We start from the raw sequence: 15915 nt of genomic DNA on the forward strand, positions 1-15915 counted from the left end.
CCATATGCTTCAGGTTCGGCCCTAAAAAGCTAAAAAAAAAAAAAAAAAAAAAAGAAACTTCCCAGATCAGGGATTGAATCCAAGCCGAAGCTGCAACTTACACCATAGCGGCAGCAATGCTGGATCCTTAACCCACTGTGCCAGTCTGGGTATCCCTGGTGATCAAACCTTTGCCTCAGCACCAACCCAAGCCACTGCAGGCACAAGGCCAGATATTTAACTCACTATACTCACTATAATGGTGTCAGGAATCCCACCATTACCTTTTTAACAAGGTCTCTGTTTTTAGGAAAACTGATAGGTCCTACATTCATGACCTAAAGGGAAATGGGAAGTTGGCTGTGGAGACTCATCAACTCAGGCCATGGGAGGGCCTCCATTTACAGAACTCTGTCAGAAAAACAGAAGTGTTGGAATTCCCATTGTGGCTCAGCAGGTTAAGAACCCAACATAGTGTCCATGAGGATACAGGTTTCATTCCTGGTCTTGCTCACTGGGTTAAGGATCCAGCGTTGGTGCAAGCCGCTGTGTAGGTCACAGATGAGATTCGGATCTGGCGTTGCTATGTCTGTGGTATAGACTAGCAGCTTTAGCTCCGATTAGACTCTTAACCTGGGAACATTCAGATGCCCCAGGTACAGCTTTAAAAAACAAAACAAAACAAAACAAAAAACCCACTGTGGGGCTTTCTTGTAGATCATGGAAACAAATGGCTCCCAGGTCCCACTGAAAGAAAAAAAAAACATTAAAAACTTCCTATCACTCCTTTTATACTCAATTATAGTATCACTCGAATTGACACAAATTACCTGAATAGGCCTCAGTTGAATTATAAAAGAGATATTAAAATGATTACATAGTATATTGAGCAGAAAATTTATATAACAGGCAGGAAACAACTGGATCCCAAGCAGGAAAAGCAAAGGCAATTCCAGAGGACCAGGAGCTGGCCTGCTTATTTCAAAAGGCAAAGTCTTTTCCAGCTGAAGAGAAAAATGTTATACACCAAAGGTACTTGGTGATCATGACAGACATAAGAAGACATAAGAATAGACAAGACATAAGAATATTTTATAGACAAAACATTGGAAATCAACTATAATAAAGAAAAAAGAATATTTTACAATGCTATCTCTAAAAATGGTAAGAGGAGTTCCTTGGTGGCCTAGTGGTTAAGAATATGGCATTGTCAATACTATGGTGTGGGCCACTGCTGTGGCAGGTTTGACTCTTGGCTGGGGAACTTCCACATGCTTTCAGCATGGTCAAAAATAAAATAAAAATGGGGAAAGATAAAAATGACCACTATATTACTTTTCTTACTAAGATGAGTGAATGGAATGAATTATTAAGTTTTGAGTTCCAGTTGTGGCTCAACAGTAATGAACCTGACTAGTATCCATGAGGATGTGGATTTGATCACTGGTCCTGCTCATTGGTTTAAGGATCCAGTGTTGCTATGCCTGTAGTATAGGCCTGCAGCTGCAGCTCTGATTTGACCTCTGGGAATGTCCATATACCTCAGGTGTGGCCTGTAAAAAAAAAAAAAAGGAATTAAGTTTAGCTCCAATACTCACTTTGGCCTTCTAGAAAACAACAATTTCATCACCAGCGGCAGGATAAGTTTATCTCCTCAGGGCATTCAATACAGAAAATCAGCCTTGCTTGCTGAAATAGCAATCATATCCTGTAACAAAGCCAAAATCCTTTAAGAAGATCAGCACCCTGTTACTATTATACCTTATAGTTCTTTATGGTCTGTAGTCATTCTAATTAGAATTCACTCCACTCCTTTTGTTTTGTTTTTGCTTTTTAGGGCCTCACCTGTGGCATATAGAAGCTCCAGACTAGGAGTCAAATCAGAGCTGCAGCTGCCAACCTATGCCACAGCCACAGCCACAAGGGATTCGAGCCAAGTCTGTAATGTACACCACAGCTCGCAGCAATGCCAGATCAGGGATGGATACTAGTTGGGCATATAGAAGCTCCAGACTAGGAGTCAAATCAGAGCTGCAGCTGCCAACCTATGCCACAGCCACAGCCACAAGAGATTCGAGCCAAGTCTGTAATGTACACCACAACTCGCAGCAATGCCAGATCAGGGATGGATACTAGTCGGGTTCTTTACTGCTGAGCCATGACAGGAACTCCTGCTTTTTAATGGCCGCACCTGTGGTGCATGGAAGCCCCTAGGATAGGGATCAGATCTGAGCCACAGCTATGACTTAACACTGCAGTTGTGGCAACACCAGATCCTTTACCTTTAGCCCACTGCACTGTGCTGGGGATCAAACCATGCCTCTGCAGTCAGATTCTTAACCCATTGTGCCACAGTGGGAACTCCTACATTCACCTCTTTGACCACAGGCAAGATCCTGTGGGTCACTGGCCAGAGGGCTCTGAAAAAACTGATTTAAATTTTTGGTAATAGGGTGAATTAGAAACTAGTTTCATGACAAAAAGAATTACAAAAGAATAAAATATAGGAGTTTCCACTGTAACTTAAAGAAACTGACATACTGTCTGTGAGGATATGGGTTCAATCCCTGGCCTTGCTCAGTGGATTAAGGATCCAGCATTGCCAAAAGTTGTGGCACAGATCACAGATACAGCTTGGATCTGGTGTCGCTGATGCTGTGACGTAGGCCCCAGCTGCAGCTCTGATTCAACTTCCTAGCCTGGGAAATTCCATATGCCACAGTTGCAGCTGTATTTAAAAAAAATAAATAAATAAAAAGTAAAATTTTCCTAAGGAAAAAAACAAAAATGTATGCACATGATAATACTGAATAATGATATAATGAATAAATGCAGAAAACTGCCAAGTTTATCTGAATGTCCATAATTAATGTGCATTTTGGGAGTTCTCTTGTGGCACAGTGGCTAGGTGACACAGTGTTGTTACTGGAGTAGCTCAGAGTTGCTGCTGTGTGGATCCATGAACTTCCACATGCTGTAGGCACTGCCCCCCAAAAGCCAAAAATAAATGTAAAAAATAAAATGAGTTTTTTTTTTTTTTTGGTCTTTTTAAGGCCACATACATGGCACATGGAGGTTTCCAGGCTAGGGGTCTAATTGGAGCTGTTGCTGCTGGCCTACACCAGAGCCACAGCAATGCCAGATCCGAGCCATGTCTGTGACCTACACCACAGCTCATGGCAACGCCGGATCCTTAACCCACTGAGTGAGGCCAGGGATCGAACCCGAAACCTCATGGTTCCTGGCTGGGTTCGTTTCCACTGTACCACGATGTGAACTCCTAAAATGAGTATTTTAATGTTCTCTGAGAAAATGAAAAACCACAATATTTGTAAGCATCTAAAAGCTTAGAAAAGAGTTGATAAAATATTTCTCTGAAACAATAGAAACTTGTTTTACAAAAAGAAATTGCACATATTTAACAAATTCAGTTTTAATCACACACAAACAGAATTGAAAACATATTGAGGTGTTATAGTCAGCTACAAGAAACAGGAAATACACAGTGTTACTGATATAAAGAAGGAGCTTATTCTCAGAGGGAACAATAGGTCAAAGCAGCCACTTCATTCTTTTTGGCTACACCATCGGGAATCTCATGGTAAAACAGGAAAACACATATTCACTAACACTATTAACAGTATAAAGTGTTTCCTGTACAAACTAGACATTATAAAGATATAATTGACAGAAGACTGTAATCACACAATCCCCCAATCATGAAACATGAATTACTTTCCAAGTGGACACAAGAGGCCTTACAGAAAAATTCAAATTCTGACAGACCTTGATGTGGAACTTGTGATGAGGAACATCAAGGGAAAAACTACACTTGTAAGAAAATGGAAATCAAACTTGTGTTGGTGGTGTTGGGGATAATCTTAATGACAAGAGCACAGAATCTGGTAAGCAACTAGAAGACTATGTCCTTGAACCTTCTATGCATCTCCCTCTCTCTGAATGTGGTGGGTCCAAAATCTGAAGAATGGCTTCTTTGCATTTGATTTTCAATACGACTCAAGTAATGCAACTGATGACATCTAACATGGAACCACAAAGAGGATGAATTCTGGAAAATCTAGATCCGATTATTACTCACAGCAAGATATCCCAACTCTAGATTTTCTGTCTTATTACAAGTGTCTCTTCCTAGTTCAAATTCTATTCAACAATACCAGTCAGAAGAAAAAAAAGGCAAACACGAAAATCATAACTTATATGAAAGTGTACTCTTTGACAACTTTGCAATACATTAACATTATTCCAAGTGTTTAATAGAATGGAAAACTGAAAAAGGCTCCTTTACTTACCATCCTACAAAAGGATCTTTCTCAGTAAAAAAAAGTACAATATATATAATATATTAAGAACAATGGGGGAGTTCCCATTGTGGCAAGCAGTGGTTAACGAATCTGACTAGGAACCATGAGGTTTCAGGTTCAATCCCTGGCCTTGCTCAGTGGGTTGGGGATCTGGTGTTGCTGTGAGCTGTGGTGTAGGCCGCAGACATGGCTCGGATCCCGCGCTGCTGTGGCTCTGGTATAGGCCAGTGGCTACAGCTCCTATTGGACCCCTAGCCTGGGAACCTCCATATACTGCGGGTGCGGCTCTAGAAATGGCAAAAAGACAAAAAGAAAAAAAAAAAAAAAAAGAACAATGGGGAACTGGTGCCCAAGGCCAGTAGGAAAATCCTCCAAAATACCAAGCTGCTATTTTCAATGGCTCTTTAGCAGAGAATAAATAGCATATGAAAATTTAAGCCTAACTGCACACTAAAATACACTTTAATCACACATGGATCCAAGATGCTTCAAAATGTAAAGAAAAAACATCTGATTAAAAGAAAAATCACTACCTTTATGGGGGGTGGGGGGATGTGCTTGGGCTGTGGGATGGAAATCCTGTGAAATCATATTGTTATGATCATTATATGACTACAGATGTGATATATTCACTTGAGTAATTAAAAAAAGAAAAAAAGAAAAATCACTACCTTTAAACCTTATGTACTATTGTTGAAAGACAACTTATAGAAATAATTCAAAATATTCATTTCTGAAATTAGTAGAAATTCAATGTCCAACAATGCACCTGAAGAAAGATCCTCAGTAAACACAACATATTTATAAACTTTTAAAACAAACTCATACCGAAAGCTTTCTGAAACATTATACATAGATTACTTTCCATTGAGTTATCTCATGTTACTTACATTCCTACATCTTCTCCATGGGAGTTTTTGCATCTAAGGATGTGGGCCAATTTGAATTACTTCCCAAGCTGGTTACAAACAAGAAGTTTTATCTAATGAATCTTTTCATGCCTTCTTAAATTACTATGATAAGTCTTTCCCACATTCTTCACATGTATATGGTTTTTCTCCAGTGTGCCTTCAAATTCTTGACAGAGATATGAAGGCTTTCCCACATTCCTTACATTGATATGGTTTCTCCCCAGTGTGAGTTCTTTCATGTTTTTGAGGATAAATGTAAGTAAAGGTTTTCCCACATATTTTACAACCAGTGTGATATCTTTCATGATTCCGGAAGCCTTTTTGGGAACTAAAACTTAAACCACATTGTTTACATTGATAGGGTTTCTCTCCAGTGTGACTCCATTCATGTACTTTAAGAGAACTGGGATTAATGAATACTTTCTCACATTCTTTACATTTATAAGGTCCATCTCCATTGTGAGTTATCATGTGTTTCTGAAAGGTTTTCTGCCACGTGAAGGCTTTCCCACATTCCTTACATTGAAAGGGTTTTTCACCAGTGTGCGTTCTTTCATGGGTGTGGAGACCATTTTGAGAACTAAAATTTTTACCACATCGCTTACATTCATAGGGTCTCTCTCCAGTGTGACTCCGTTCATGTATTTTGAGAGAACTGGGATTAAGGAATACTTTCTCACATTCTTTACATTTATAAGGTCCATCTTTAGTGTGTGTTATCATGTGATACTGCAAATTATTATACCATGTGTAGGCTTTGCCACATTCCTTACACTCATAGGGTTTTTCTCCAGTGTGGATTCTTTCATGATTTCGAAGAGAACCAAGACTACTCAATACTTTAGAACATGTTTTACACACATACAATTTCTCTCCAGTGTGACTTCCTTTGTGGATTCGGAGGGAAGAGACATAACTGAAGCCTTTGCCACACTCTTCACACTGATAGGGTTTCTCTCCAGTGTGATTCCTTTCATGCATTTTAAGAGAACTGGGATTAATGAATATTTTCTCACATTCCTTACATTTATAAGGTCCATCTCCAGTGTGTGTTATCATGTGTTTTTGAAAGGTTATGAGCCATGTGAAGGCTTCCCCACATTCCTTACACTCATAGGGTTTTTCTCTAGTGTGGGTTCTTTGATGATATCGAAGAGAACTGGGAGAACTCAATGCTTTAGAACATATTTTACATTCATACAGTTTCCTTCCAGTGTGACCTCTTTTGTGCATTAGGAAGGAAGTGAAATGATTAAAGGCTTTACCACAGTGCTTACATTCATATAGCTTGTCACCAAAGTTTTGAAACTCTCCTGGTGTATGTTCAGTGTGACATCTTATGTGTCTTTTAAGGGATGAGTGATCCATGAAGACTGTTCCACATGAATGGCATTCACATGGTTTTGATCCAGTAGTTTTCTTTTTCAGATTGAGACTTGGAATAAGACTGAAGTTTTCTCCACACAGACTACTGTCTTTATGTTTAGAGAGTCTCTCTACCAGAGGACTTCTGTAAAAAATAAGAAGCACATTTCTAATGGTTTCTTTATTGAGCTTATATTTATTCTATTTATTATAATTATCCACCTTGTTTAAATTGTTAGAAATTGAGTATATTAAATGCTCTGCAACATGACTTCACCCTTTCTGCTATTAAAATAGAGTAATACTGATGCAGTGAGTTAAGGATCTGGTGTTGTCACTGCAGTGCCTTGGATCGCTGTTTGATCCCTGGCCTGGGAACTTCCACACGCTGTGGACGCAGCCAAGAAAAAAACCCAAAAAACAAAAAATCACCCCTAGCATTGATATTCAAATATAGGCTTGTGGGTTTGGGTTTTTTTTTCCCCCCTCAAATGTAGAGTTTATTAATACTATTTGCAAATGAACTATGTTACAAGCACATAATATTTATGTCACATTTAAGAAAATGGTTTTGGTAGAAAGGTTCTAAGAACTAAATGTGAAAAAGGTGCTATCTGTTTTGTTTGCATGTTTTTAATATTTCATAATATACTAGGATTCTTACATGAGATGATGCTATCTGTTCTACGTGTGACTTACCTTAGTTTCCCCCCCTGGTTTCTGTACTGATCTCCAACATCATGATCTTCCCATGTTTTTCCTAAAATGCAGACCCAGAAAAATTAATAAAAAATATTGGAAATTAATAAATTTATCATATTATGTCCATTGTTAACTGAGACTAAGCCCAGTTTATATACCAACACCCTCCCTTCCCCAATTACATATCTTAGAACAATGTAAATTAGCATGGAGCATTTGTTCTCTAATTGACGAAGTGAAGGAAAGTCATTATTCTTACCTAGTGAGGCCAGGTTTCTGAGGGTTTCCTCCATCACATCTCTGTAGAGTTTCTTCTGTGAAGGATCCAGTAAAGCCCACTCCTCCAGGGTGAAGTTCACAACCACATCATCAAAGGTCACTGAGTCCTAAAACATCCCAAATATGTTTACAATAAGATACTTGAGACTGACAGCACTAGACAACTCTACTCCATTTACAGAAAGGTTACAAATGATTCTACTGTCAGCAAACATTTATTCTATGACTTGATCGTGAGAAACTTACTCTCAGCACACTTCCTTGTAAATTTAACACCATCATGAACATATATAAATTACTGACAGATTATTTCTGTGATCACATTCCACCTTATACCTCATTAATGGCAGAGCCCAGAGATTACTGGGAACTGGCAAAATTATTGGGAAATGACAATAAATGAAACAAATATCATTTTAAGAACCCTGATTTTGTGTGAGAAAATTTTTTTATCTTCTTCTTGTTTATCCACCATTTACAGCACTTCAGGAGATAGAGGGTCAAGTCTATATGAGTTTTCAATGAATGAGTCTTCTGAGAAGAACTGGAAGCTCTTTTCCCTAGTCCTGTCACCAAACAGGAGAGTCCAAGAGCCCCAGAGAAATCAAACTTAACAAAGCCCAGCTGGGAATTTCCTTGTGGTGCAGGGGGTTAAGGATCCATTATTGTCACTGCAGCAGCTTGGGTCACTGCTATGCAGTGGCATGGGTTTGATCCCTGGCCGGGGAACTTCCACATGCCATAGGTGAGGCCAAAACAAACAAAAAAACCTCAAAAATCAAAAACAAAGTCCAGCTGACCACACTGTCCCAAAGTCCTCCAGGCCTTTATTTATTTACTTATTTACTCTTTAGGGCCATTCCTTTGGCACAGGGAAGTCCCCAGGCTAGAGGTCAAACTGGAGCTGCAGGTGCTGGCCTATGCCACAGCAATGCCAGATCTGAGCCACATCTGAGACCTACACCACAGCTTGCAGCAGTGCTGGATCCTTAACTCACTGAACAGGGCCAGGGATTGAACCCGCGTTCTCATAGATCCTAGTTGGGTTTGTTACCACTGAGCCACAATGGGAACTAACTCCAGGCCTTCAGAAGTAATCACATGCACTATTCTTTGTGGGGAAACATTCCTTTTTAGAGGTGTAATAATTATCACAGACTGTTCTTCCATTCTCTCTCTAAATAACTGCATGTACCTAAAACTTACTCTAACTTAAAGTTCAGACCTGAGGAAAAGTAATAACAACCAGGCCACAAAATACCTATACACATGTGCCTCACAGTGATCCCAGCCAAATTTTATTTTATTTTATTTGGCTGCACCCATAGCATATGGAAGTTCCTGGGCCAGGACTAAACTCCTTCCAGAGCAGCCACCCAAGCCGCTACGGTGACAATACCAGACCCTTAACCCCCTGCACCACAAGAGAACTCCCAGCCAAATTTTAGAACACAAAGTGAGATAATTTGCTAGAATAGCTCTTTAAGGTCAAACTGTGTTTTCTTCAGAAACAGGTTAAGAGCTAGAGACTGCAAGCAAGTTCACCAGTTTGAGGGTGAATTTGTCCATGATTACAAAATACATAAAGCTTTGGAGTTCTCATCATCGCTCAATAGTAATGAACCCAACCAGTATCCATGAGGACAAGGGTTCGATCCCTAGCCTTGCTCAGTGGGTTAAGGATCTGGCATGGCTATGAGCTGTGGTGTAGTTTGCAGATGTGGCTTGGATATGGTGTTGCTGTGGCTGTGGCAAAGGCCGGCAGCAACAGCTCCAATTAGACCCCTAGCCTGGGAACCTCCATATGCTGCAGGTGCAGCCCTAAAACCACACACACAAAAAAGTGTAATTGAAGAGTTCCTTTATGGTACAGTGGGTTAAGGATCTGATGCTGTCACTGCAATGGCTTGATTTGCTGCTGTGCTGCTGGCTTGATCCCTGGCCTTGGAACTTTCACATGCCTTAGGTACCACCAAAAAGAAAAAAAAGGAAGTTCCTGCCATGGCACAGCAGGTTAAGGATCCAGAGTTGTCTCTGGCAGTGGGGATTCAATCCCTGACTCCGCTCAATGAGTTAAGATCTGGCATTGCCACAGCTGTGGCATAGGTCGAAAATGCAGTACGGATTCAACCCCTGGCCCAGGAACTTCCACATGCTGAAGGTGTGGCCAAAAAAGAAAAAAAATTTTATTTCCATCTACAGGCAACAATTTTTTTCTAATTTTTATTATTTCTCTTCTTCTGCTTGCTTTGCATTTTATATCTTCCTCTTTTTGTCGTTTCCTAAGGTAGACTCTTGCATTATTCTTTACACATCTTGGTGTTTTCCCAGTGTATGTGTTTAATGGCATAAATTTCCCTTTAGGTACTGTTTTTGATGCATTCTACATCCTTTGAAACATTATGTTTTCATTTCATTCAGTTCAAACTTTTTTTCTTCAGACTTACTTGATCTTATGTATTATTTAGAAATGTCCTGCTGACTTTTCATGTAATAGAGTATTTTCCAACTCTCTTGCTGTTACTTATATGTAGATTAATGTCTTTGAATTGTAAGAGTATAGTCTGTATGATTTTTGTTCAGATCTGTTAATGTATGCTTTATACCCTAAAATGTGTTCTGTCATGGTGAATGTTCCATGGAACCTGAGAAAAATGTGTATTCTGTCCTTGTTTCATAAAGCATTCCATAGGTAACAGTTACATTGAGTTGTTTAATAGTGCTGGTTTAGCTCAATTTTGTTCTTCCTGATTCTTTGCCCACTGAAATTTTATGATAAAGAGAATACTGATGTATGATTACAATAAATGGATTCATGTATTTCTCCTTGCATTCTTTCAGCACTTGCTTTATGTATTTTGCCCCTTATGGCTCCTTGGAAAATGGACCTTTTTGTCATTATGTAAAGCCCATATTTAGCTCTTAGTTTTCCTTGGTCTGAAATCTGCATTATCTGAAAATTCATACACTAATGCCAGCTTTCTTTTGTTTAGGTTTGGCATGATGTATTTTTCTCCATCCCTTTACTTTTCATCTACCTGTGTCTTCATATTTAAAATTGAATTTCTGCACAGCAAAGGAGACCATAAAAAACAAAAGACAAGCTAAGGAATGGGAGAAAATAGTTGCAAATGATTCAATCAACATGGGCTTAATCTCCAAAATATACAAACAACTCACACAACTCAACAGCAAAAACAAACAAACAAAAATAAGAACAAAAAACAACCAACCCAATGGAAAAATGGGCACAAGACCTAAACAGGCATTTCTCCAAAGAAAACATATGGATGGCCAACAGGTACATGAAAAAATGCTCAACATCACTAATTATTAGAGAAATGCATATCAAAACTACAATGAAATATCACCTCACATGAGTCAGAGTGGCCAACAAATAAACAGTGCTGAAGAGGGTGGGGAGAAAAGGAAATCTTTCTACACTGCTGATGAGAATGTTAACTTGTACAGCCACTACAGAAAACAGAACGGAAGTTCCTCAGAAACTAAATATAGAATTACCATATGATCCACCAATCCCACTCCTGGGCATATATCCAGAAAAGCTAAATGTCTATCAACAGATAAGTAGATTAAGAAGATATGGTATATATACTCAATGGAATACTACTTAGCCATTAATAAAGAATGAAATAATGCCATCTGCAGCAACATAGCGGGAACGAGAGATCCTCATCCTGAGTGAAGTAAGTCAGAAAGAGAAAGATAAATACCATATGATTTCACTTATATCTGGAATCTAATATATGGCACAAATGCACCTTTCCACAGAAAAGAAAATCATGGACATGGAGAACAGACTTGTGGTTGCCAAGAGGGAGGGGGAGGGAGGGGGAGAGACTTGGAATTTGGGGTTAATAGATGCAAACTATTGCCTTCGGAATGGATAAGCAATGGGATCCTGCTGTATAGCACCAGGAACTATGTCTGGTCACTTGTGATGGAGAATGATAATGTGAGAAAAAAGAATGTATACATGTACGTGTGGCTGGGTCACCTTGCTGTGCAACAGAAAATTGACAGAACACTGTAAATCAGCTATAATGGAAAAAATAAAAATCATTATAAAAAATAAAATATGGCACAGATGAATCCATCTACAGAACAGAAACAGACTCACAGACATGGAGAACAGACTTGTGGCTGCCAATGGAGGATGGTGGAGGGAGTGGGATGCACTGGGAGTTTGGGATTAGTAGATGCAAACTATTAAATTTAGAATGGATAAGCAATAAGGTCCTGCTGTATATAACACAGGGAACTACATCCAATCTCTTGACAGAATATGATGAAAGATAATATGAGAAAAAGGATGTATATATATGTATGACTGGGTCACTTTGCTACATAGCAGAAATTGATGAACACCGTAAATCAACTATAATAAAAATTTTTAAATATTGTTTTTTGTAAGGAAAATTATAATTTTTAACATCTGGTATTACTATATGTCTTTCATTGGTATTGAGAGCATCAGTGAATGAATTGGTGATCAATACAGTTGGATTAATATCTACCACACATTCTACTGTTTCTATGTGTTGCCCTTGTTCTTTCTTTCATTTGTCTTCCCCCTTTTTTCTATCTTCCCTGGTTTTAATCGAGCATTTTACCTGATTCTTCATTTTATCCTTTCTTAGCCTATCAATTACACATTATGGAGCAGTAACAACACTGGATCCTTAATCTGCTGCACCACAAGGCAACTCTGAGAAAAAAAATTTTAACTCTGGTCCTTTGACAAGACTAACAACATTGATAAATATCCAATGTCAAGGTAAGTAAGAACAGAGAGAAGCAAGTATTAATATCAGAAAGAAAAGAGGAAGGAATAAAAATGAAAAGGTATGATAGGAAGTTCCCTGTGGCACAATGGATTATGGCTCTGGCATTGTCACAGCTGTGGTGCAGGCCTCAACTGCAGTGTGGGTTCAATCATCAGCCCAGGAACACCTACATGCCATGGTTGTGGCAAAAAAAGAAAAAGGTATGAAAATATCCAACATGCATTTATGAAAACAAACGAGTTCACTTCTTGAGAATAAACATCTTCATGAATCCTATAGCTAAAACTAGAACATTTGTATAACATGATTATTCCTGTGAAACATCTGAAAGAATCCACAATAACAGAGATAACTTCTGGGATTAATAAGAGAATGAGATTGAAGGTTAATGAACTGCTTTCCTACAGACCCTCCCAAACATACAATACTGAACTTGGACAAAAAGAAAGACAATTCCAATGAAAACGAACTCTTTTAAACTATTTGTTGCTGGAAATAATGGATATTCACATAAAACATATATGCACACGAACAGACACAAGGAATGCAGACACACACCTTATATATTTCACACACAGAAAAAAAAAACCTCAAAACACATCACAGAGGAGTTCTCTTGTGGTGCAACAGGTTAAGGATCTGGTGCTGTCACTTCAGTAGCTTGGGTCGCTGCCGAGGGTTTGATCCCTGGCCAGGAGAACTCCCACATATCCCAGGAGGGGCCCAAAAAAATCCCAAAAAACAAAAAACACCACATCACATATCTCATTGTGAAAATGCAAAATAAACTTCTAAAAATAACACAGAAGGAAATGTAGGTGACTTTGGGTTTAGCAATGAATTTTCAACTATAACCCCGAATGCAAGGCCTGTAACAGAAAAAAAAAGTATAATTTCATGTCACTGAAATGAAAAAAACTTGCTCTGAGAAAGACAATGTTAAGAGAATGAAAAGGCAAGTCACCAAGGAGAAAATCTATGCAAAACACTTATAAATGGCTGGTATCCAACATACGCAAATAACTCTTAAAGCTCAACAGTAAAATAAAAAAACCTAATTAAAAATAGGAAAAATAGGAGTTCCCGCTGTGGCGTAACGGGATCAGTGGTGTCTTGGGAGTGCTGGGTCACAGGTTTGATCCCTATCCCGGCATGGTGGGTTAAGGATCTGGCGTTGCCACACCTGTGGCTTAGGTTTCAGGTATGACTCGGATCTGATCCCTGGGGCAGGAATTCCCTATGCCTGGGGGGCAGGCAAAAAATGAGAAAAAGGGGGGGGGCAAAATAAATGAACAAATTTGGCAACCCAAAGAAGATACACCGAAAAGAAATAGGCTACATGAAAACATACTCACTGTCAAATGTTAATGGGAAATGGGAAATAAAAGAAGGAGGTATCACCACACACTTAGAAATAGCTACAATTCAAAACACTCAGAACACCAAATACGGGTGAGGATGTGAACATTACCACTCATTCACAGGATATAATCATCCCAGATCCCCTCACAACCAACAATGTGTGGGCAAACCCAGCCTCAGTCACACCTTCACTTTAAACACAGGTTCTAGCTGAGACATCAACTCAGGACCACTGGAAAGAGGGCCCTGTTCTCATACTCACAAGTAGGTGTCAGTAGCTGAGCTGCTGGGGTTCTGTTTCCAGGACCAAAGTCATAATAGACACTTCAGTGGAGGCCTCTATTTTTAAGAGATCCCAGAACATGGGGAAAATTGCAACTTTGATGGTGTATTAATTTGGGACCTTAGGAAAGTCCTTGCTTCAGAAGCCTATAGACAACTTAAGGCTTCTCCTCCAACCACCGCCAACAGGGTCAGAGGCCTCTTTACGACACTGAATTACTTTAGAGAATTTAAGGAACTCGAACTTAAACTGGGCTTGAACTAATCCCTCTGCTGTGCCAAACTGACACTGTGAGTGTTGTCCACCACAATCCAGAAGGTAAAGATCTCTGTTACAATAGATACAATGGCCTCAGAGGTACTTAAAAGGCTTTGTTGAGCCTCCTGGAATCTCGACACTTACTGGCTGTCTTTCTTTGACTCTTCATTTTTTTTCTGAAATAATTGCACTTTAAGTAGTAACAATCACCTGGAATCTCCTCAGTCACAGGGTATAATCATTCTCCTACTCCCCTAATCATCCCCCATACTAATGTCTAGGCAAACCCAGCCTTAGTCATACCTTCAAGAATTCTAAACACACAGACAGAAGTTCTACCCCAGACATCCACCCAGCACCACTGTTAGGAGGATCCCCTTCTCATACTCCTGCTCCCAAAAAACAAGGAACTATGGAAACTGCTAACTCGGAGTCCTCTGTACTTAGAACCCAGGCATGGTGGGGTCAACAGCGCCACACAGGGCAACACAGTGCAGGGCACAGGGAAAGCTCCCCAGCAAACAGCAGCTCACAGAGCAGATGCCTCCAGGCTTTCTTATCAGCCTGTCCAGCTAAGAAGCACCAGGGGAAAGGGAGGGGAAGAGGTTTGACTTTCAGCAGTCAAACATCAAACACGTGAATCCCAAATAATCATTATATCACAAGGACAAAAACTGTATGAAAAATAGGTATTGGCACTGGGTTGTTCGTATATAAAGAAACAATAAAAGGATAATGAAGCAGTACTCAAAACTGGCTATCTCAGGGTGGCTGGAGTTAAGAGCAGAGAAGTGGCAGAGGATGTGAGGGGAGGTAGTCTTGAGTTACTTTCCTCCCTCAGGAATTTAATTTAAACTTTTCGACAAAGGAAACTACTGCAAGATCTGATCCCTTAAACAGTAATGTATATAAAACTGCAATCCATTAAAAAAAAGAAAAGCACCCCCCCACCTTCAAACTAAAAGGGCTGGGGGCATTATAGTTTATCCTGTCACCACAGTAAACAGCACCGTCCCCCTGATAACCCTCCTCGTGGTCAACAAACAACCCGGGAGAGACATGGAGCTGCGGGTGCAGACTTGCACAGAGTGGCTGCACAGTCTGGCTGAAGACGCCACAACAGCGACAGAACAGGACGCCTGGGGTCTTGAATGCCAGGCCCGCCTCCACGACGCGAACCGGAGAGCACGCCGGGCGGGCTCGGATCCGCAGACTCCAGAGTTGCCCACGAGGAGGCCGGTTCCGACCGGTTCCTATCAGTTCCTCCGCGGGGTCTCCACTCTCCAGAACACCACACTCACCATTGCGAAGTTTCCTCCGCTTCTGCGTCCTTCTCTCGACTCCAACGACCAGTGCAGCTCAGAGCACGACAGAAGAGACTCAAAAGCAAACAGTGACCCTGGAGAGTAAGACACGCACAACCTGCGCGGTGGGAAGGAGAAAAGACGTCCACGCTGGTGCGGCGCGTCGCCCCACCCACCTGCCCCGGCCGCCTCCTGATTGGATAGATCCCAATGCCCCGCCCCCTCGCGCGTGAGTGACAACCTGCGGGAGGTGGGATTGGACCTGCCCCCTCCTGGCATTTTTAGTTTGGAACACAAAATTTTCCAGGCCTGGGATTTCCTCTGATGTCTTCTGTAGCTGCT

At 40.3% G+C, this 15915-nt stretch overlaps 1 protein-coding gene across 1 annotated transcript; it reads right to left on the reverse strand.

Annotated features, from left to right (window-relative positions):
- Positions 1-4935: 4935 nt before the first annotated feature.
- LOC125125650 (zinc finger protein 709-like) lies at positions 4936-15723 on the reverse strand. Its single transcript, XM_047776953.1, has 4 exons — positions 15571-15723; positions 7539-7665; positions 7277-7337; positions 4936-6722 (listed from the first exon to the last, which is right to left on the reverse strand). Exons 1-4 carry the CDS (start codon positions 15571-15573, stop codon positions 5372-5374), a joined length of 1542 nt encoding a protein of 513 aa, XP_047632909.1. The 5' UTR covers positions 15574-15723; the 3' UTR covers positions 4936-5371.
- Positions 15724-15915: the final 192 nt, after the last annotated feature.

This window comes from Phacochoerus africanus, chromosome 4 (assembly GCF_016906955.1).
Source record: "Phacochoerus africanus isolate WHEZ1 chromosome 4, ROS_Pafr_v1, whole genome shotgun sequence".
Taxonomy (NCBI): Eukaryota; Metazoa; Chordata; class Mammalia; order Artiodactyla; family Suidae; genus Phacochoerus; species Phacochoerus africanus.